The sequence below is a fragment of the Simochromis diagramma genome, unplaced genomic scaffold (genome assembly GCF_900408965.1).
Source record: "Simochromis diagramma unplaced genomic scaffold, fSimDia1.1 OVJJ01000205.1, whole genome shotgun sequence".
NCBI lineage: Eukaryota > Metazoa > Chordata > Actinopteri > Cichliformes > Cichlidae > Simochromis > Simochromis diagramma.
Window position 1 is genome coordinate 6,785,048 of NW_024386782.1, and position 22,921 is coordinate 6,807,968.

At 41.0% G+C, this 22,921-nt stretch overlaps 1 protein-coding gene across 7 annotated transcripts in view; it reads right to left on the reverse strand.

Moving 5' to 3' along the window:
* mib1 (MIB E3 ubiquitin protein ligase 1) overlaps positions 1–21,441 on the reverse strand; it is a 60,905-nt gene extending 39,464 nt beyond the window's left edge. For 6 of the 7 annotated variants that reach the window (XM_040019395.1, XM_040019378.1, XM_040019368.1 and 3 more), the window contains exons 1-12: positions 20,548–21,441; positions 19,601–19,772; positions 13,362–13,491; positions 7,532–7,636; positions 6,432–6,498; positions 5,880–6,084; positions 4,444–4,627; positions 3,271–3,415; positions 3,005–3,138; positions 2,069–2,176; positions 1,729–1,926; positions 945–1,096 (exon numbers count right to left, since the gene is read on the reverse strand). In XM_040019395.1, the coding sequence (XP_039875329.1) occupies positions 945–1,096; positions 1,729–1,926; positions 2,069–2,176; positions 3,005–3,138; positions 3,271–3,415; positions 4,444–4,627; positions 5,880–6,084; positions 6,432–6,498; positions 7,532–7,636; positions 13,362–13,491; positions 19,601–19,772; positions 20,548–20,776 (1,829 nt within the window). In that variant the 5' untranslated portion in view covers positions 20,777–21,441. The remainder of the gene's footprint in view (positions 1–944; positions 1,097–1,728; positions 1,927–2,068; positions 2,177–3,004; positions 3,139–3,270; positions 3,416–4,443; positions 4,628–5,879; positions 6,085–6,431; positions 6,499–7,531; positions 7,637–13,361; positions 13,492–19,600; positions 19,773–20,547) is intronic. The other variant, XM_040019360.1, reaches the window with a different exon arrangement.
* Positions 21,442–22,921: the final 1,480 nt, after the last annotated feature.

The window sequence follows — 22,921 nt, forward strand, 5'->3', positions numbered from 1 at the left end:
CTTACAGGAGGATAACTTTTCTTTTAATTTCTTTTAAAGTGTTTTCAACTTAAACAAAAAAAGCAGCGGATTCAGTGGAAGCAAATTTCAGCATGAAATTGGTAATTCCCTTTGAGATACTGTAGTACCACATTAAATTAACCCATGACTGTCCTCATCTAGACAACAGAAGGACTCAGTTAAAGAAGTGTAACAGTTATTGGACCTATACTAAGTACAACTATATTCCTGTAGGGTGGTGAGCCCAAATCCTTCATCAAGAGGAGGATAATGAATGATTCTGCCTGGCTCTCTGTCTTCTAGCTGCTAACAAGCAAAATATAATCCCTACTTGTTGTAATTTTAAATAATTCTGTGCATTGTGTGGGTTCATTAGATTGAAATTAATCCTCTCTTCCTGTTTGATGACACATCAAATTTAATCTCATGCAGGAAAGTGTGAATAATATATCCAGGGTTTTTCCTACATATAACAAATTCACAGACATTTTTGTTTATTAAATGGCCAGGCCAGAAACAAGACGGTTAAATCACCAGGATAAATAAACAAAAAAACAACTCATATACTGAGACCATCTCATCACTATTTCTGGGGCAGGGAGACCAACTAAAATGTGATTTGTACACCACACATACACTTCAAGATATTTGGTGTATCGCACAGTGTGGGTTCAATATGGCGTTTAATCACTTTATTCATATTCATAAAGTTCTCACTGAGGCAATTCTCTGTGGGACTTTCCTGTTAATCTCTGGAATTTGAGAATCAACAAATGAATCAATCAAATGTGGTTAATTTAGTGTGTGGACATAAGCAATGCACATGTCTCTAATTTTGGTTCCACTGAGCATATGAAACCGTTATTAACTGAGATCTGCATCGGCAGATTCCACTGAAACAAGCCTTCATTCGTCATAGTCGCCAAACCGAACATGTCACACACCTGGGGTTTCCTCTCAGGGCGGCGTGATGCAAAGCATTGAACCCGTTGTTGTTGGTGATGGTGACGTCAGCACCCGCCTCCAGCAGCACTGACAGCATATCATCTCTCTTCTTACTAATGGCATCGTGAAGAGGTGTGTCACCCTCTGAATCCTGAAGGGGAAACCTTATGTTAAGGACTGCTGTTTAAATAACGTAATTACAAGTCAGGTCTACAATGACCCCTCAAGTGTTACAATGTACTTCAAAAGCAGCTTATTCTATTCAAATTTATTTATATTGCACCACATCACAACAATAGTCGCTTCAAGGCACTTTTTATGGTAAGTAAATACCCTAAAATAATACAGAAAAAACACCAGCAATCAGACAACTCCTATCAAGCACTTGGCAACAGTGGGAAGGAAAAACTCCCTTTTTGACAGGTAGAAAGCTCTGCGTACCATCTGTGAACGCCACACTGTTGCTGTTTTGTTGTATACAATGTGGAAATTTCTGTAGGACGTCCTGCGCCTTTACTGAAGTCTTTCGCACAACACTCAAGCCACTTTGTAACTTAATATTTATACCTTTGCTCCCTTATTGTGTGTTTTTTTATTGTATGCTTTGACACAGTGTTTGCTTTTTATCCTCTTGTTTTGTCATTTATATATCTTTTTATATATCTTTCACAGCAGCACCCACAGTTCAGTTATACGTGTACAATGACAAAATCGGGGGAAGTAAGCAACTAAGCTATGCCATGAAGTATTTTCTTAAAGGTAAATAAGTCAAGCGATACATACCTGAAGGCTAGGGTGGCAGCCGAAGTCCAAAAGGGTTTTAACCACCTGTAGATGGCCCTTGTTGACAGCTATGTGTAATGGAGTCTGCCTTCGTTTGTTCCTGGCATTCAGGTCTGCACCGCCCCTGTGCAGCACTTCAATGACAGAGCCTTCATCACCAAAAGCTGCGTGGTGCACTGCTCGGTCTCCATCTTTATCCTGGGAACAGTGACACATCCAAATAATGACTCAGTGTTGTGTGAAATCTGGTGCGAAATGCAATATAAAAGAAAGCTGAGATGCGTTCGCGATAAGAAGAAGCACACATCAGAGACAGGTTATTTTTTCTAATTAGACAAACCTCAGCCTCCAGGTCCACATTGTGTTTAAGAAGCAGCTTTAGGACATCCACGTGACCGTTCTGACTGGCTGCCTGCATAGCGGTGTGTCCAGCACACTGCCCGTTCACCTGGAAAAACACATCAAGAGTCACTCAGAATACGGCCGCGTGTCAGCGTGCTGTTTAATGTTTAGAGCTGCCAAACACATGGTGATGAAACTGGTGAGGGTGTGTTTTAAATATTTGGATGTTGTACATGTGCATCCACAGTTGTGTGAGCAAGTTTCATCACCAACTGCAGCACTGCAAAAACTCAGAGCATAAATATTAATGTGAACTCCTTTGGGAGTCTCGAGACGTCTCTTGTCCTGGCAGCCAAATCACTTGGCCAGCCTCAGTGTGCTCAGCTTTAAGCAAATAATTCCACTGAAAGGCAACGGGGCATCTGGCCAGCACTCACCAATGACACACACACACACACACACACTCATTCAGTCTCCCTTTCTCTAAAGTGAAGACGGCATGGCAGACTGACGTAATCTTTTTTCTAGACCTATAGAAGGCACAGATTTCTGTCCTGCTGCCTGAGTCAGAACAAAATCTACAACCGTGTGGGGTTTGTAGATCTCCACTTGATTCTGAGAGTGAATCAGGCTCTGTGCTGCAGTGCACACCAGTGCTCATTGGTGCCTCCTTTGGGCCCAGCCTTAATGCCTTTCAGATTGAGAGAGGTGCAGGGGTGGGAGGATCTTTGAGAGGTTTCCTGGGAGACTCTCCTCAATATAGCCTCCTCAATATACTGAGAGAAGAGCCGAGCACAGCCAGGGGTATTCCAGCTCCAATTATAAATGTACCTATATCTTCTGCATAGGTTTAATGGTAGAATCATTCATCAAAAAGTCATCTAGAACTTCAATAGTTCCTTATATCAAAACATCAAAATCCTGGAGCACTCACATCCACATCAGGTCTCTTAAGAATGTCCTCCACTTTGGCCAAGTCTCCATTGGCTGCTGCCTTGACCAGCTCCTCATTGATGTCCCCAGACTCTTGTGTCTCAAATAGTTTCTTCAATAACTGAGACAGGCGTTCTGGACAAGCGAGCGGAAAACATCAGAGATTGATAGCATGTAGGTGCCAGATAACAGAGAGCAATGAAGCAACGAGGACAAAAAACTAAAAATGATGCTCTCTCTGAGTTAGCAGTGCATGTTCGCACATACCTCCAGAGGCGTTGCTGACAGCGGAGCCGGAAGGGGCGATCTTGGTGACGGCAGCAGGGTTGTACGTCCAAGATGTCCCACAAACCTCGACCTTAAGGTCACTGTCAGAGTAGATCTGCTGCACACGGCCTACCTTGCCCAGGGTCTGTTTAGAAATGTTGTGACAAACTCATTAGTATATGAAGGCTTATTGTCTTTGGGCTACGTCCTGTGTAACACAGTCTGTAAGTGGCAGAGGACAGATGAAGAGGGACTGCAGTGAGGAAAGTAGAGCTGCGAGGGAAAGGATAATGTGGAAAGTACAGCAGCTCAAAAAGCCAGCATCCTACACAGAGCAGCTTATTATAAAATAAAACACTGACAGAAAAAAAACAAGGTATGAGAGATGTTTGAGCAATGTTCTTATTATTCAGTGTACTCACTTGCACAAGAAAGAAGATGGATATAAAAGAAAGACCCTTCTACTTGCTAGACCATTTTTCATCTATACAGGCAATTTGGAGAGGACAGAGTATAACGCATTCCAATTTTGAATTATATCATCTCGATCCCGGCTATAAGGGAAAGAGGCACTTTGAGTGTGTTGAGCCGGGTCTGGGGCTGTCCTGGAGGATGTCATCAATAACAGGGACTGCTGCAGCAGAAGCGGCAGCAGGCGGCAAACAGCCATGGTTAGTGATCAAAGCTACAACCCATCTCAGAGTTTTAAGGCTCATTAGCTGCTGAGGGGGGCCAGTTTGGCAGGGACAAGTGGCATATTGGAGTAGACTGGTGTTACATAACCCACGGCATGCTGGGCAGCGATGAATAAACTTCATAATACGGGAAGAATAAAGTCATGTTAAGACTGAGAGAAGATTTTTTAAAAGAACTGGCAGCAAAGCATCCATAGATTTTACACAATGCTGCGTGTAAAGTCTTGTAGTAACTAAGACAAATGTAGCTACAATGAATAATTTCATTACATGTCCCTCTTTGTAGAAAAATTTTATTTATCTATACACATTTATTAAATAAATTTAATTTTTTTCCCCCAGCAAATCCTTAACCATAAAAATTTTATTTAAACATGTCCACATTTATTTCCTGTTTCTATTAATGTAACAGCCTCAACGTGACTGTGAGTGCGGTCGACTCTGCACAAATCAGTGTGAAAATCTATTAAACTCTTACAGGCAGCATCGCCTCAGCCCATTCTCCATGGCCTCTTTGTAGTAACTTGATGCGGTCAATGTCGTAGCAGATCTGGACCAGGTCTCCCACATGGAACTGGGAAGTGCCTCCCTCTGCACCAGCTGCGACTTCGCCACTGCGCACTACGTTAGCCTTTGTCAGCACTGCTGGGTTGAACGTCCATCTGAGGACAGAGAGAGCGATGCATTCAAGCAACACCGACTAGCTCCCCTAAACTGTGATAGCTGATGTGAGGTATAGAATTTGAGCAAGCTACGCTGGAGCAATAAATAATAAGGCACCAATAAATGGGCAAAATGGGAGCATTTCTTCTGAATTAATGCAAGCATTTCTCCCCAGACGTGAATGTAAGAGCATAAAGTGTTCAGGCTTCACTGATGTTTGATTTCTGACACAAAGCTTGCAAAAAAAAAAAAATAGGGGGCAAACTTTTTTCTTTTCTTTTGCTTTGGTGAAACAAAAATGGTGCATGAATTGTCTAGCTAGGAACTTTTCATTTTAAACATCCTTTAATTTACAACATTATTTAATTTGTATTTATTTCAACAACATAATTCTAGGCAATATTAATGAATGCAAAAAAACCTATAGTAAAAAAAAAATTGCTGTTATTGAATTTGCTTTTTTAAAATCAGTCAGGACTCATTCAAAGATGGTATGTGAAGCAAGGAAGTATCACTCTGTAACAAGCTTCTTTCAGCTACTCCCTTACCCACAAGGGATAGTCACAGTGGATGTATCTGCATATTGAATTTAGCCCACATTTTACACCGGATGCCCTTCCTGATGCAACCCCTCTGAGGGTCTGTTCCTCTTGTTCGTGTGTTAGGCAAACGTGTTACAGAGTGATATAAGCCTCACTGTGTAATTAAACTGCAAAAAAAAAAAAAAAAAAAAGCAGAGAAAGCACATCTATACCTCCAACAGAGCAGAAGTCTGAAAGGTCTTCTCCCCAGTAATTATCTTCACAGCATTTGAATAATTTAAGCTCATCAACGTAATAAAAATAAAGTGGGCTAAATTTAGATCGCTTTTACATTACTGGTCCACATGCCCAATATTAAACGACTCCCAAAAGAACTTGATCGAGGTATATCTATGATCACTATCAAAGAGCATGTTGAGAACATTTAATAAACACTAGAAGCGACAAAGTGCTTTTACATTCACAGAAAATCCACTTTAATTATGCATTTCACTAGAAATTGACTGCTAATTTATTGAGAGTCTCTTCTCTCGAGTGTTAAAAAGCATAATTACATCCTACGGTGAAGATGTGCTGAGAAGTGTTTTGCTGCTTCTGAATGACCTTAAGTGAAAGGGGTTATCTAAAACTAAGAAATATGTTTTTTAGTAGTCAAATACTAAAAAATAAGTAAATCAATTATTCCGAGCCTCCATGTCAAGCGCTGCACCTGTTCCCGCTGGGGTACTGAACCACAATGTCGTGATCCTCATCGATGCCGCACACTGTGCCGGTGGTGGTGAGCGTCTCAAACATGCCGTCAGTCCACCCTCCGTGTCCGTGCTGGAGGGACTGTACAATCTCGAGATCCAGATCAATGTTTACCAGGTCCCCAATCTGAAGGCCACCAGGATTTCTGTTGCCATTCTGTTCACCTGAGACGATTAAGGTAACGTTAGATTTATTAAAAATGTGATTTGCACGAGTTGCCCTGAAGAGAGGCAGCACTGCAGAGTGATTGTATATACTACACATCAAAATTTGTTGCAGTTTTAAACCCAGAAAGACAATTTATTCCACGAGTACCTGAACACTGTAACTGCATGACCTGAGTCTATACCTGGTTTTGGAGCCATGTGACTATGTAGTGCTGACATCTAGTGGCCACACAGACTTTACTACAAGAAAAACTCCTCGAATGTCCTTGAATTCACTGCACCAGCACGCTAGGTGAACAAATTGGTGCAATAACGACGCAGACACATATCACCAGCTTGCTTACCTAAAACCGGACAGTGGTCTCTGTAAAATGTCCCTCCTTTGGCATCCTGGACACATTTGAGGTCCGACTAAAAGGGGAAAAAAAGATGGAACGGGTTACATAATTAACCAAGGTAATTCCATTAGAGGGGAATAGTGATGGATAATGACACTGAGAATTTATGCACTTTAGTTGCAGAAGCGCCTCAGTTGCCTACAATACCCACAATATCAGTGCCCTAAGCAACATGGTATATGGCAGGAAACTGAAACACTATACTGCTACACGGAGAAAGCATCATATCATTTGTGATGACTCAGATGTGCAGCCACTGTAGCAGAGTTAGAGGGCAGAGATCATCATAAGACAGTGCAAACGCTCCTCTGAACTGATGGATCGCCAAAGTCATGACTGCAACACGTCTCAGTAAATTAATAACTGTCTCTTGGACTGCATGCAGCCAGCGGGATGTGTTTGATCTTATAGTACTGTGCACATGAAGCAGGCATCGCAACAGAGGAAACGCTTTGGCCTCTCACGCTGCGTTTGGAAAATACAGTAAGCTGCAATTCTTTTTTATTCCTTTGCAGGATTTATCCGATCTTCATAAAATAAAGCCGAAATAAAACCGTCAATACGGGGGTCTAATCCATGATTTACTTAATCCAAAGGCAGATGCCACCTACCTTCCTTTCAATCTATTAGAATAACAAAGGACAAATCTGTTATGCAACTGAGAAACCCGATTGGCCGCTTTCATAAAAAGGAAGAGGCAGTCTGCACCAATGAAGGACACGCTTTTCATCTGGAACGCGTGTGTAGCTGAGCCCATGACATCCCCAGGAGAATGTCCCCCCTTTCTAAAGTTGACCGCCATGTTCACCGTGTCCCCTTATAAAGCAGAAGGGACAGATTGCCTTTATCATGCAGATACCTCCCCCTTCCAGCTGCCTGGACAATAGTGCCGTACTCACGCTGGCTGCGTGTCTCTCACAAAGGCCTGGCAGTAAAAGAAAGAGCCTCAGCTCCACGGTTAGATACAAAAGCCAACTGACAGCTGATCTTTTGTGTGAATCCGTCTGTGTGAGGGAGCATGAGGTTCATACTAGAAGTTTGCTCACCATTCCCTCAAAGCCAACTCTGTACAGGTTCTTGGCCCCGTTGTCCCACAGTACGTAGGCAGCGCTGTGAGGGCTGGCCGCACTCCAGTCCTGGATCTCTGTTACCTGTAGAGAGGAGGGAGAAGATGAGAAACAGCAGAGGACACATTAAAAGCAGGGTGTTTTAATCTGAATTACATGAAAATAAAACAGCAAACATACAAGGAATATACAGCAAAGGTTTGTAAAACACCAAAGCTCTTCTCTGGGTGTTGGCTCCCTTTTTCTCAGTTCTCTGTCAAGATGAGCCCACACTGCTTTAATAATATGGAGGTCCAGGCTCTGAGGAGGCCCATCCATTACTGAAAGTGTTCCTCTGAGTGTTTTTCTAAGCAAGTATGTTTTTGCTGCTGAAAAATGAAGCCATTGCCAATATGTTGGTTTGCAGATGGTAGTGCACAGTGGGTTGAAAGAGAGTCCCAAACCTTGACAGAGCCTCCACCGTGTTTTACAGACGGCTGTTGACAACTTGAACCAAAGACTTAAAATTTGGATTCATAACTCCATGAGATCTGTTCCCTCTGATTTGCAATCTAGTTCTTGTTTAATTTGGCATACCTCAGCCTTTTCTTCCTGTTTCCCTTACTTAAGAATGGCTTCTTGACAGCCACCCTTCCAATGAGATCATTTCTGATGAGGCTTCAGTAAAGTGTATCAACTGAAGGGTAATGTGAATCTCCCCAAGACTCTTGCCCAGTACTACGTTGTTTCACATTCTCTGCAAGTTGTCCAGTTACTGAGTTTTTAAAGGAAAGTTTATTCCCTAAACACTAAGAAATATTAGGGGTGGGACTAATCAAGCACAAACCCAATTAGGCGTTGATGTGTTGGGTCACAATTAGATTATGATTTTGTTCTTCCTGAATTTGCATTTTCACAGTCAATGCTAAACCTTTTATTGTTTCCACAGTTATTTAGACCTGTGCAACCTCCAAGGATATTTTAATGAAAACAAAGTGTTTGTTTAAAAAGAAAGAAAAAATAGGCGTCGTTTAGCCAAAGTGCAGACAAAGCACGTTTATAAAAAACACGAGTGAGGTTTTAACTAAAAAAAAAAAAAAAATCAAGTATCATGTTTTGTTGCTTTTCTTATTGGAGTTATTTATTTTTAAATCTCTATAAATCCCTGAGCATCAGTACACTGATATTAAAGCACCATTACACAGTTGTAACAAAGTGTCATCTGACACCATGTCCCAAGTTCCCACTTGCTTGTTTTTACACACTTTGGAAACATACAAGAAACTGCCTTACAAAGACACTCCCACCACTACCAGACCCTCGTTTATACAGAGATATAAAAAAAACAAAACATTTATTTGTACATGATAAATATAATAACGCCAAGTGCCATTCGTTCCCAGAGAGAAGGCTGTTCTTGTTCTTGTGGTGATGCACTATTAAAATATTAATAAACTCCAAGTAGCTGGCTGCGCTAAACTTCTCAGTGTGTGGATCCAAGTTTTATAATTAGAGGGGAGTTAGTGGAAATCAGTCAGGCTATTCTTGACTAGCTTGTAGGTCCAGTGTAATGATAAAACTATCACTAAAGACCCCAACAGGGTCTTTAAAGATCCTTTTTTTGATTTAGTATTCACTGGATTAAACCATCAATAATGCTATACATATGCATTTGTTATGAGAACATGACTTTTAGCTGTAAGCTAACTAAAATGATGCGTTACAGGCATAAAAAATAAAAAAAAAGCAATAAGCTATGAATATTGGACTTCAAAATCCATTCTGCTTTGAAAGAAATAAGGATTTTTACAAGACAATTCTCTCCTCATCAGAAGCAGCTCAGAGCTTTCATATCGCCGAGGAGATGCTGTGGAGGAATAAATTATTTCTTTAATTAAAGGCTGTGCCTTAAGTAAATACAGAAAACAAACTATTAAATTATGTTCAGCCCCCTTCCAGTGTTAATTGATTAATGGGCCTTAGGAGGTAATATTCATGCTAACCTAACAGAATATCTAAGCTGGAGGACATGTAATAGTGGTTTTCTGGAGAGCATACTGCTTACAGCATCATAAAACTGTAATGAGATATGCCATTAAATAACACAGCAAAATGAAGTCTTAAATTGCCTAGAGGGACTCTTAAATTGAATACTCTGGGGACTGGACCAGAGTCAAAATACACGCACTTTACAGCACAGCAAGAGCATAAATCTAAATAGACTGGGCTAAACAAATTCAACCTCATCAGACATCGCATTACTTTCTAATGACATATTTAAGGCTAGAATAACCTGCAGCAAAGAAAAAGTGTTTATAATCACAGAAAAGATGAACAAGAATCAGCAGCGTGAACCTAAGGGGAGGAAAACAGGCGTTTCAGTGACGCACACAAGGTTATTACCAGTCCTGTGTGGAGGACCTGACAACTAAATTGAAGGGTAAAGTTGGATTTTTGTATAGAAACAAATCCTGTTTCTCATTTTCTACTCGTGAAGACAACTGTACAATTATGTCTGCTCTTGATTATGGCCGTATTGTGCACATCCACGCCTCTTCCTCCCCCTGTGGTTACCACAACAGGCCCGCACAACATGCAGAAAACCTGCGATGTGAGATAACACCAACACGACTTCTGATAAAAAACATTTGGAAAAATGCTGAAGGGATACATGTACAGGGAGTGCAGAATTATTAGGCAAGTTGTATTTTTGAGGAATAATGTTATTATTGAACAACAACCATGTTCTCAATGAACCCAAAAAACTCATTAATATCAAAGCTGAATGTTTTTGGAAGTAGTTTTTAGTTTGTTTTTAGTTTTAGCTATTTTAGGGGGATATCTGTGTGTGCAGGTGACTATTACTGTGCATAATTATTAGGCAACTTAACAAAAAACAAATATATACCCATTTCAATTATTTATTTTTACCAGTGAAACCAATATAACATCTCCACATTCACAAATATACGTTTCTGACATTCAAAAATAAAACAAAAACAAATCAGCGACCAATATAGCCACCTTTCTTTGCAAGGACACTCAAAAGCCTGCCATCCATGGATTCTGTCAGTGTTCTGATCTGTTCACCATCAACATTGCGTGCAGCAGCAACCACAGCCTCCCAGACACTGTTCAGAGAGGTGTACTGTTTTCCCTCCTTGTAAATCTCACATTTGATGATGGACCACAGGTTCTCAATGGGGTTCAGATCAGGTGAACAAGGTGGCCATGTCATTAGTTTTTCTTCTTTTATACCCTTTCTTGCCAGCCACGCTGTGGAGTACTTGGACGCGTGTGATGGAGCATTGTCCTGCATGAAAATCATGTTTTTCTTGAAGGATGCAGACTTCTTCCTGTACCACTGCTTGAAGAAGGTGTCTTCCAGAAACTGGCAGTAGGACTGGGAGTTGAGCTTGACTCCATCCTCAACCCGAAAAGGCCCCACAAGCTCATCTTTGATGATACCAGCCCAAACCAGTACTCCACCTCCACCTTGCTGGCGTCTGAGTCGGACTGGAGCTCTCTGCCCTTTACCAATCCAGCCACGGGCCCATCCATCTGGCCCATCAAGACTCACTCTCATTTCATCAGTCCATAAAACCTTAGAAAAACCAGTCTTGAGATATTTCTTGGCCCAGTCTTGACGTTTCAGCTTGTGTGTCTTGTTCAGTGGTGGTCGTCTTTCAGCCTTTCTTACCTTGGCCATGTCTCTGAGTATTGCACACCTTGTGCTTTTGGGCACTCCAGTGATGTTGCAGCTCTGAAATATGGCCAAACTGGTGGCAAGTGGCATCTTGGCAGCTGCACGCTTGACTTTTCTCAGTTCATGGGCAGTTATTTGGCGCCTTGGTTTTTCCACACGCTTCTTGCGACCCTGTTGACTATTTTGAATGAAACGCTTGATTGTTCAATGATCACGCTTCAGAAGCTTTGCAATTTTGAGACTGCTGCATCCCTCTGCAAGATATCTCACTATTTTTGACTTTTCTGAGCCTGTCAAGTCCTTCTTTTGACCCATTTTGCCAAAGGAAAGAAAGTTGCCTAATAATTATGCACACCTGATATAGGGTGTTGATGTCATTAGACCACACCCCTTCTCATTACATAGAGATGCACATCACCTAATATGCTTAATTGGTAGTAGGCTTTCGAGCCTATACAGCTTGGAGTAAGACAACATGCATGAAGAGGATGATGTGGACAAAATACTCATTTGCCTAATAATTCTGCACTCCCTGTAGATGTGCACTGCTCAAAAAAACATTAAGGGAACACCCAGTCATCACATTGTAGAGAATGGAGTTTTAAACATGGCAGACATACTGTATAATACTCTTTCCTTAACCCTGCTCACTTATTTTTCTTTAGCTTTGCTTTTTGTTTCCTTGTTACATCAGGTAGCATCAGAGAACACCTGCAGCACAGGTAGTCCAGCTCTTTCAGGATACCTCATCCAAAAGTGCTGTAACAATACCCCCATTACATGGGGGGAACTGGACTGGGCTCTGGAAGGGCATGAACCCAGCAACAGAACCTGTATTGGCTTGGTTGTGTGAGGAGGAACAGAAGAAGCACTGCCAGAGTGCTACAAAATGATCTCCAGCAGGTTACTCACATGCATGTTTCTGACCAAGTGACGCAAATACATAACGTCGAGACATATGAAGGTGTCCCAGCATCCTTGGGACACCTTAGTGCTCACAGGCCCATGCTGTGCAACTCAACTGGCATTCACCAGAGAACATCAGAACTGACAGGTCCACCACAGGCACCCAGTTCTCGCTACAGATGAGATCAGGTTTACACAGAGCACATGTGACCGACATTAAAGAGTCTGGAGACACCCAGGCAAATGTTACACTGGCCTGCAACATCATCCAGTATGACCGGTTTGGCAGTGGGTCAGTGACGGGCAGGTTCCACAGATCTCCATATGTAAGCTAACGGTACCCTGACTGCTGTTACACACCAGGATAAAATCCTCAGACCTGCTGTCACACCTTATGCTGGTGCAGTGAGCCTTGGTTTCATCTTGGTTCAAGTCAGTTCTTATGGAAAATGCAGCTCAATCTTTACAATCAATTGTCACCTTGTTTTCTAATTTTGCTTTTTAAATTTCCTTTTGCTGTCCACAGAAACTTAAAAGTATAGAAGGAGCAGTAATGGACTGATCTCTTTGTGTTACGCTCCTAACATGTTGAGTCAAGCAGTGAACTTCCTGTTTTGTTTCAGGCTACTGTGCTTTGTTTTTTAACCAAACCATATCCTGGGATGTAAGATTGTTTTTTTCCTGCCTAGGATTTTTTGTGAAAAAGATCTTTGAGATTTCTCTGGCAGGTTTGCTAAGCCTGTATTACCTCCAAGGATTTATAATCATTTTAGTTGTACAGCTTTAAAATAAGGCAGAGACAGTTTTGCCTGTATTTCTCAACGCTACCCATTAATAATCATGCATATTTATCTGAACAAACAAAGCTCACTTGTGAAACAGGATTTAGTGGAGACAAATTTCCTGTCTTTTTATTACCATTGATGTTTGAGTTGACCACTGTTTACCTTTATTGAATGTTTCAATACTATGGTTGTTAAAGATTATTCTAAGTGACTGGGACCCAGATGAGCTCTCAGATGAGCAATTTTATTTATAATTTTATTTATAAAATTGCTCATCTGTCCTTCTCCGTAAAGCTAGGAATAGTTAGTAGGCACTGAAAGCACATCGCTTTGCCATTCTAGAAAATTGGTACATTGCTTGCTTTTGGCTTGGGGAGGGAAGGGAGGAAAAGGCACAGTTGGAAACTCCAATTTTTCTGGCAGCTTCCCTTACCTTTCCTCTCCTCCCATTCCCTCCATCCTGGTCTTCCCATTGCCAGTCGACTCCTCTCACAACCCGACCACCAGCAAAGATTCCTCTGGCTGTGATTTTCTTTGACTTGCGACGTGACTCCAAAAGTACTCTGTCAAGACAAAATCCGTTTTATAAATGTAGGCCATTATTGTTTATTTGGACAAGCATTAATCACATGCGCTATACTCATCCGTAAGGGTTTCTGTCAACTGTGTTTAGGTGGATCAACTCACATGCATTTTAATTATGTGTAAATACTGCAGCGGAGTGCCTGTTGCACAATAATTACTAAATTATATGCCACTATTCCTCCAGCCACAGCTCGTCCTTAACTGTGTGCCTTCTGTCCAACTTCACTTTCAGTACATGGGACGCTGTTACCATCCTCTTTTGTCACTCAGCACCTCGTGTTTGATTGAAGTAAAAGATAATAAACAAAAGACTTCTGTTACAGTTAGGCTGGATTCAGACTTTTGCTGGCAATTTTGTAGAGCCTGTAATGTAACCTATGGAAGTGTTTGGCGTTGTCGCCAGTATTTACTGTGTGATCATGTCCTGGTGTTTTACACGCAGTGCCAGCGATCCAATAGAAATAAATAAAATGCTGGGACTTTTTTCCCTTCTGGGCCCCAGCTCTTATTTCCCCACTTCTTTGTAAAATCCTTCACATTCATTCCGATAGTTTTGGCAATCTCCCTCCAGGAATCTGCTGACGTTTATGAGTCCTTTTATTGATGCTATGATTATTATACTTTATTTTGAGACAATAATTGTAATTCTCTCACTGATAAATTTTTAAACTTTGGCAAAAAAGTAGCTGGAAATGTAGAGGACGAATCGATAGAATCAATAGCTGTAGGCCACATCGACCTGATGTGTAGTTAACTTCTAGGGAGGTGTGTAGGGTATGCCGTAGGGTACTCCATATGTTACATCGCAAATTCCCAGCTAAAGCAGTTAGAAAGGGACTGGAATTGATTTTATTTTCTAGTCTTACTGACCACTCAAGGAACTTTACACTACAGCCAAAAACACAAATGCATTCAAACAGAGCTTTACTGAACTTCATGTATTTAACACAATTTAGAATTACCAGTCAAACTAACATGCATGTTTTTTGCAGTGTGGGAGGAAGCTGTAGTCCCCAGAGGAAACCCACACAGGCACAGGGAGAGCATACAACCTCCACACAGTGATGCGCCAAACAACCCAGAACCTTTTAGCTGTGAGGCAGCAGGGCTAACCACAGCAGCACTGTGACAGCTCCCCTTCCTACTACCATCTTCTCAGGTATTTTTTAAAATCACAAACACACAATGTCACAGTGAATAGCGATTAGCTCTCTAGAACACAAAAAGTTTTTATGCACTCAAAATCAGACACTAAATTTTTTGGCACAGCAAATGAAAAGTAAGAAGTACTCAAACACACCATTACAATGCTCTGAGGCATGCTCAAAACACCAGCATAGCTATAAGGAAAACAAATTAATAGATATTGGCAAATAAAACCTCAGACAGAGCTCTAACAATCAAAGACCATATGAGTCTTGGTAGGCACAGCAGCTGGACAGTGTAGGTCTAACCAATGCAAACAGCTTGTGGCCTCTAACCACTCCCTCCTCAGCAGTTACTGAAAGAATCTAATGTGGTGTAACAAAACACTCCTCCATGCAGTAGGAGCAGTGTGAGTCAGGGAGTCCTCAAGCACCCATTGTACATTATGCAATGTCTGTCTCAGGGGAAATGCAGTTGAAAAGTCTGCCAGCTGTTGGACCATGTGTTCATTTACTAAACTACGGTGTTTAGCTAATATAGGCCTGAAATGGATGCATCAGAGTACTGACGGTATAAGTGGAATCACAGTCAAGTGCTGGTTGTGCAATTTAGGAAGTAAATACTCTTCCAACAAAATAAGCATCCTTACTCTTCATCTACAGCACAGAGAGGAGCCCCCTGGTAACTTTAAGCTCAGCCCATGAGCAACTGTGATCCGGCAGCTCGGGGTGAGACCAGAAGAGAATTTCTCTTCCATTTCAACTCTTCTGTTCTTGTTGTCATAGCAGAGAAAACCTCTCTAACACTAAAAAAAAATAATAATACAAAACTATAAATCAATGGAAAATCCTGCAGGATATTACTCAGACTGTTCAGGTACACTTTTTTGCTCTCAAACATATGTTGGCACTTAGTCTATAAAACTTAAAGATCCTCTGATAGAGGGCAAGGCAGAGTAAAATTCTTTTCTTCAATCTGACCTGATCTTACCTGTGTGTGAATTATTTAGTAACAAAGTTTCTACTTTCAACTCTGAAAAATTTATCAAAGCAGGAATTCAGATAAAGGATATAAAAACAAAATTCATTTTCCCACATAAACCATGTCATCTGTAAACAGGCGATTTGGCACATTAATTTGATTTTGGTGAATAAGACAGAAAAGACTGATCGCATCAGATGTCATATGCTCCTGCTGTCAGCTGTTTAATGCACGCAGTTCCTTGTGAAGGATTCATGACAAATAAAAGATGTTTTTGTAACATTAGCTAAGGTTGCTGACAGTGTCAGTACTTCTTGAAGAGTCTTTACTGTAATCCTACCACTTCCTTTACAGTAAAACCAAAATTGTGAGTTACATGATCTTACCCATCGCTCTAGAATTTTTTAAAAGGTATTTTCAGACAATAAAATTAGCTTTCAACAGACAATAAAGCCCAAAAACGAAAACAATGGGGCACACAGTGACACAATTCAATCTGACTGTCAACATCAACTTCAGGTAAATACTGATAACAATATAAAGTAGGGCTGTGTGATATGATCAAAATCTCATATCCCGATATAAGACATCTATCGTCCCGATAATGATATAAATCACAAAAATGTAACATTTTCTGTAAATTCTGTGAATCTCGGGCAGCTCGACTTGCGTGAAGTGTTTCCAGCTGGGCGTCATGCGAGTCGAGTGTTTTAACGATGTATGAAACTATATATTTTTAGACATAAGTTGTAACGACCGCAGTTTTCTTTGTGAGTATTTATTACACAGTGTGCTGCAGGAAAAAGCCTGACGGCTCTTTTTTGCTTTTCATCCGTAAACACTCTGCATACTCTTTCACGTGATTCAGTTTATTTTGAAAAGTCTCAACAGGATCTTGAGCTTTATTGTGAAAGGTTTATATGGAAAATAAAAAAAGCAGACATGCGGTGGTTTTAACGTTGTTGTTGCTAACGACAACGCATAAAAACAGGCGCTTGTCCGTCTGTAGTGTGGTTATATTAAATATAAGAGAAAGAGAGAACTTTAAGAAATTAACATAGCCACTACAGTGACCATCAAAACGATGAAAAAAAATTGCCGTAAACAGTTTATTTTGCGACTCCACGAAACAAACGATAGCGTAAAATGAAACGATAGACATTTTTATATCGTCATCCGATATATATCGTTATATAGTGGGGCAAAAAAGTATTTAGTCAGCCACCGATTGTGCAAGTTCCCCCACTTAAAATGATGACAGAGGTCAGTAATTTGCACCAGAGGTACACTTCAACTGTGAGAGACAGAATGTGAAAAAAAGATCCATGAATTCACATGGTAGGATTTGTAAAGAATTTATTCGTAAATTAGGGTGGAAAATAAGTATTTGGTCACCTCAAACAAGGAAAATCTCTGGCTCTCACAGACCTGTAACGTCTTCTGTAAGAAGCTTTTCTGTCCCCCACTCGTTACCTGTATGAATGGCACCTGTTTGAACTCATCATCTGTATAAAAGACACCTGTCCACAGCCGCAAACAGTCAGACTCCAAACTCCGCCATGGCCAAGACCAAAGAGCTTTCGAAGGACACCAGGAAAAGTATTGTAGACCTGCACCAGACTGGGAAGAGTGAATCTACAATAGGCAAGCAGCTTGGTGTGAAAAAATCAACTGTGGGAGCAATCATCAGAAAATGGAAGACACACAAGACCACTGATAATCTCCCTCGATCTGGGGCTCCACGCAAGATCTCATCCCGTGGGGTCAAAATGATCATGAGAACGGTGAGCAAAGATCCCAGAACCACACGGGGGGACCTGGTGAATGACCTGCAGAGAGCTGGGACCAAAGTAACAAAGGTCACCATCAGTAACACACTACAACGGCAGGGAATCAAATCCCGCAGTGCCAGACGTGTTCCGCTGCTGAAGCCAGTGCATGTCCAGGCCCGTCTGAAGTTTGCCAGAGAGCACATGGATGATACAGCAGAGGATTGGGAGAATGTCATGTGGTCAGATGAAACCAAAGTAGAACTTTTTGGTATAAACTCAACTCGTCGTGTTTGGAGGAAGAAGAATACTGAGTTGCATCCCAAGAACACCATACCTACTGTGAAGCATGGGGGTGGAAACATCATGCTATGGGGCTGTTTTTCTGCCAAGGGGACAGGACGACTGATCCGTGTTAAGGACAGAATGAATGAGGCCATGTATCGTGAGATTTTGAGCCAAAACCTCCTTCCATCAGTGAGAACTTTGAAGATGAAACGAGGCTGGGTCTTCCAACATGACAATGATCCAAAACACACCGCCCGGGCAACAAAGGAGTGGCTCCGTAAGAAGCATTTGAAAGTCCTGGAGTGGCCTAGCCAGTCTCCAGACCTCAACCCCATAGAAAATCTGTGGCGGGAGTTGAAAGTCCGTGTTGCTCGGCGACAGCCCCAAAACATCACTGCTCTCGAGAAGATCTGCATGGAGGAATGGGCCAAAATACCAGCTACTGTGTGTGCAAACCTGGTAAAGACCTATAGTAAACGTTTGACCTCTGTTATTGCCAACAAAGGTTATGTTACAAAGTATTGAGTTGTATTTTTGTTATTGACCAAATACTTATTTTCCACCCTGATTTACGAATAAATTCTTTACAAATCCTACCATGTGGATTCATGGATTTTTTTTTTCACATTCTGTCTCTCACAGTTGAAGTGTACCTCTGGTGCAAATTACTGACCTCTGTCATCATTTTAAGTGGGGGAACTTGCACAATCGGTGGCTGACTAAATACTTTTTTGCCCCACTGTATCTAACAGCCCTAATATAAAGTGTGGTAGAGTCACTCTCTGAAAACTAAATAATGCGAAAACACTGGATTTCATATGCCTGATGTTATTTTTTCACATCCTGAAGCAGTTATAATAAGTGTATATTTCTATTTTATTAATTTAATGTAAGGTGTCAAATACCTAACAAACTGCTATTCCTCATGTGCACAATGTGTCTATAAAAATCAATCTGAAAAAGTTCTGAAATCTTAATTCAAAACATACTTTATAATAATTCAGTACTATCACATTTCAATGGCATAAAGACAAACTCTGCAGCAATACTTTGTCTAAACTTCAAAAAAGTAAAACGCCTAACATTTCCCACTTAACACCATCACAAACTGTTGTTGGCAGGTGTGTTGTTTTGTTTGCCAACTTATAAAATATTTTTCATTACTCTATAATGCGCTGACACCATCTCAAGCAGTTTTTTTTCATAGAGACCCAAGGGGATCTGACCTTGCACTAAAGGGAAATCACTTGATTCTATTACTAGTGCTTAATTAAACCTTAAATACATTTTGAAATCAAATGGACAAAAACTCTATAGTTTTGCCTAAAGGTATATTTTAAATCGTGAAAACAATACCATAAATTTGTAAAAACTAGTCGACTAATCACTTGAACTGACAACTACTAGTACACAAGAAAAAGAAGCTGCATGCATCCTCCAGGAGACAAAAAAAGATTATATGTTCTCTAAATGGGAAACACTGCACTAATATGATTTTTGAAAAGGTCTGACTGATCTTAAGGTGAGGCTGAGTTGTTGCCAGGCAACTGAGGGCTGGGAGCATAGAGATAGACACAGTCTGCCTAAAATGCAGGGTGCACAAAAGACCCACAAATATCATACACACACAGCTACACAGAGTGTGTAAAGGGGGAGACCAGCCAATCACAATGAAATACAGGGATTACCTGTCTACTCTATGTCTACTTTATAATTGTTGGGTCTACGATGAGGAACAATAAGAGCAAATATTGTTAGGTTACACTAGAAAACAGCTGTAGTAAAGGGCCGATCGCTGCATACAGATGAGAGCAGGGAATAAAATGTGACACATTTTTGCCTCTTGTGATTTTTCGCCTCTGTTCACATGGCAATCTAGAATTTTATATAAATATTAACTAACCTCTCGCTGCCTGGGGTGGTGATCCTGTAGAACCGGTGTCTCAGGTGATGCTTGTCTCCATGGTAACAGGTTGTGCAGAGGTCGTAATTGGTGCACTCTGCACATTTCCAGCGAATACCAATGATGGGCTGTTGACGGCAGGTGTCACACATGGTTCCATCATGCTTGATGCCTGAGGGAGCAGAATTAGTCGAAATTTAAACATAATAATGTGCACAGTACACATCGGTAATATTACTGCAACAACTTAGCAGCACTTTGCTACCAACAATGTGCATGCTATCAGTTCAAAAAGAGACATATTCTTCATACTATTAAAAGAGCAAGATAACGGATTTATTAATATACTGGCAGTTGTATTCGTTTTTCCTTTACAGCTCCTGAAAATCTTTTCCCCTTCAGCATGTCCTTACAGGTTGATCAACAGTTTAAATTACTGCAGGAAACTGCTTCTTATCCAGTGACTAACCAGGGGGCGGATATGGGATGTCTGTCAATGGGACGTGTACTGAACGAAGTAATTGGATTGACATGTATTGCTATTGGTCCTTAAAACCACATCATGCTTGAAGTTCAGAGTCATGATATGTGCTGACATGTTTACGACAGTGACTCATTTTCATACCTTCTATACAAAGCTTTCACTGCCTGTGTACAGACAGGATATAAATATAAATGGGGTAGTTCGTCTCAAATGGTGATCTTATTATATATTCTTAAGTAAGTTGCTTCCGAGAAACTTGCAATAACTGTTGTAGCACCAACTCTCTGTTATTCTTACACACTGTAAAAGCTCCCAAGTTAAGCCAAAAAAAAAAATGAATACATATTAAAAAGTCCCGTAGCTTGCAAACGGAGCACCCCTCTGTTACACTGGAAGCCACTTCCATGAGACTAAAACTCAGCCTGAAAGTGCGAGCAGAAGCAGGCAGCTGATGTGAAGTTACCTGTTGGAGCACTGTCTAATATCCTCACGTCATAAGCTCCAGAACAACGGTAGTTGGCAGCCGTCCCGTTATCCCAGACAACCACCACCTCCTCTGGACTTTCAAAACTCCTAACGGTGCCGACATGTCCCTCTCCTCCATCCTGCTTCCCCCACTTCCAGTCAGGTCCGCGAACCACTCTCGCTCCAACTCCTTCCATCATGGCTCGGTTATTCCTGCCGGTGGTCATTTAAGAAAAGATGTCGCAAAGGTACAACAATCCTGAAAAGTTGCCGAGCTAGCACTCTTTGCTAGCCAACTATGTGTGCACTGGTAGAGAGTTTCCAAACGCAAGCGAGAGCAAGTCCTAACAGGAAGGAGACTGGAACAATCCACAAAGCTAGCCTGTTAGCTGTGTGTAGCTGTAGTTAGCTACCCAAGAAGGATTCTGGATCCTCTCCCAAAAACTATTACAACAAGCTAGGATCAACCTCGAACCAGTGGCGTCCAAGTGTTGCCTCTGGCAGTGAGGAAGTTAGTACCCCAAAGTAGCCAACAGCTAGCGCAGATAGATCTCAGTACTCAGCAAACTGCCAGTCCCTCTCCTCCAGTCCACACACTTGAATCCCACCTCTTCAACTTAGCAGGCTAGTGAGCGGAGTTGCTAGCTATCGCAGCTAGCAGGATAAAGCTCTCCTGGCTCCCTGTGGCTGGGGTGAATGTGCTCCTTTTCGATGTTGCTTGTCCTTATTATTATAGTCTGCGATGCAGAAAAAACCCTCCGACATGTATCCTTTATCAGCTAGAGACGGTGCCATAGACTACTCTCAGAATAATCGCGTCGCCATTATAGTCAATCACCGCTCAGACAAGCAACAACTAGCTCCGGAGCTGGACGATAAAGCACGAAGACGCGAGGCTTGGAAAACAAGCGAGTCCAGCCATTGCGCATGCGCACCTGTAATACGCTCGAGCATATGGACCATCGCCAACTCATAATACATGTATTACCGATTATTACACGTTTTTTGTTTGTTTGTTTTTTACGTTTTTTTATGTTCTTAACGTGTTTTTCTTTAACTATTAATTTTTTCTTAATTTTCTATTTTATTTTTTATTGTGATTATTCCTCGTTTTTATTTATTTTGTTTTCGTGTTGGTTTCATTTTGTACGTTATTATTTTTACTGAAATAATTTTAATACATGGCAATCATTTTGATACATATTATAATATCAGGGTTTTAAATCTTTTGGTGATGAACATTTATATAGTGCCATTTAATTGCTTCACTAATTTTCCAATCAGAATGACAATTTAAACTCTCCCACATTCTAATTTAAGTGATTTCACTAGTAAAGAACAACAACAAAAATTATAATCATAATGACGATCATGATCATCGTTATTATTATTATTAGTAGTAGTAGTAGTAGTAGTAGTATCTTTCAGCTTCTTCCTTTATTGGATTTCTGCCTTCATTTCACATCTCTTTAATCCTCATCTGTTACACAAACTCTCTGGATGTCCTCCTTCGCTGTTTCTCCTCTGCACATGTCCACACTATCTCAGCCTCTTTGTTTCTCTAACTTTGTCTCCACATTGTTCATCCTGAGATGTCCCTCTGAAGTACTCAAATTACCAATCCTGTCCATCCATTAACATCTTGAACGCTCTAACCTCCAGCTCTGCCTCCTGCCTTTTTGTTAGCCTCCCAGTCTCCAAACCAAACATCATAGGTCTCACTACCATATTGTAAAACTTCTTTCACTCTTGCTACTACCCTTCTGTCACAAATCACCCCTGACACTCATCTCCACCCACTCCACCCTGTCTGCACTCTCTTCTTCGACTCTCTTGTGCTGTCTATTGCTTTGGATGGTTGTCATTTATCTTCATGCACGTTCAGATTTCCACCTGTCTCCCTCCTGTTCACACACATGTATTCAGTCTTGCTTCTACTGACTTTCAGTCATCTTCTCTCCAGTACCTATACCTCTCCCGGTTCTCTTCCACCTGCTCCCTACTCTCACTACAGATCACAGTGTCATTTGCAAACATAATGTACTGAGACTCCTACTTGACCACATCTGTTATTACTACTGCACAGGACACTCACTGTCTCCATACATGTCCTGCACCACCCTCACATACTTTAGCGCCTCTCCTGACTTCCACATACAAGACCACAGTTCTTTCAGTTTTTTTGATTTTTGGTGGGCTTTTTGCATATGAATTGACACGAATTTAGAACAAAATGGGATCCAACACACAGAAAATGCATAAGTCATGAATGGGTAAGTCAGAGGGCACCTTTTTTAATTGTTTCAACTGAGTAATAATGTATACTGTAGTTATCAAGACACATATTGATTGTCCATTTATTTATTATGATT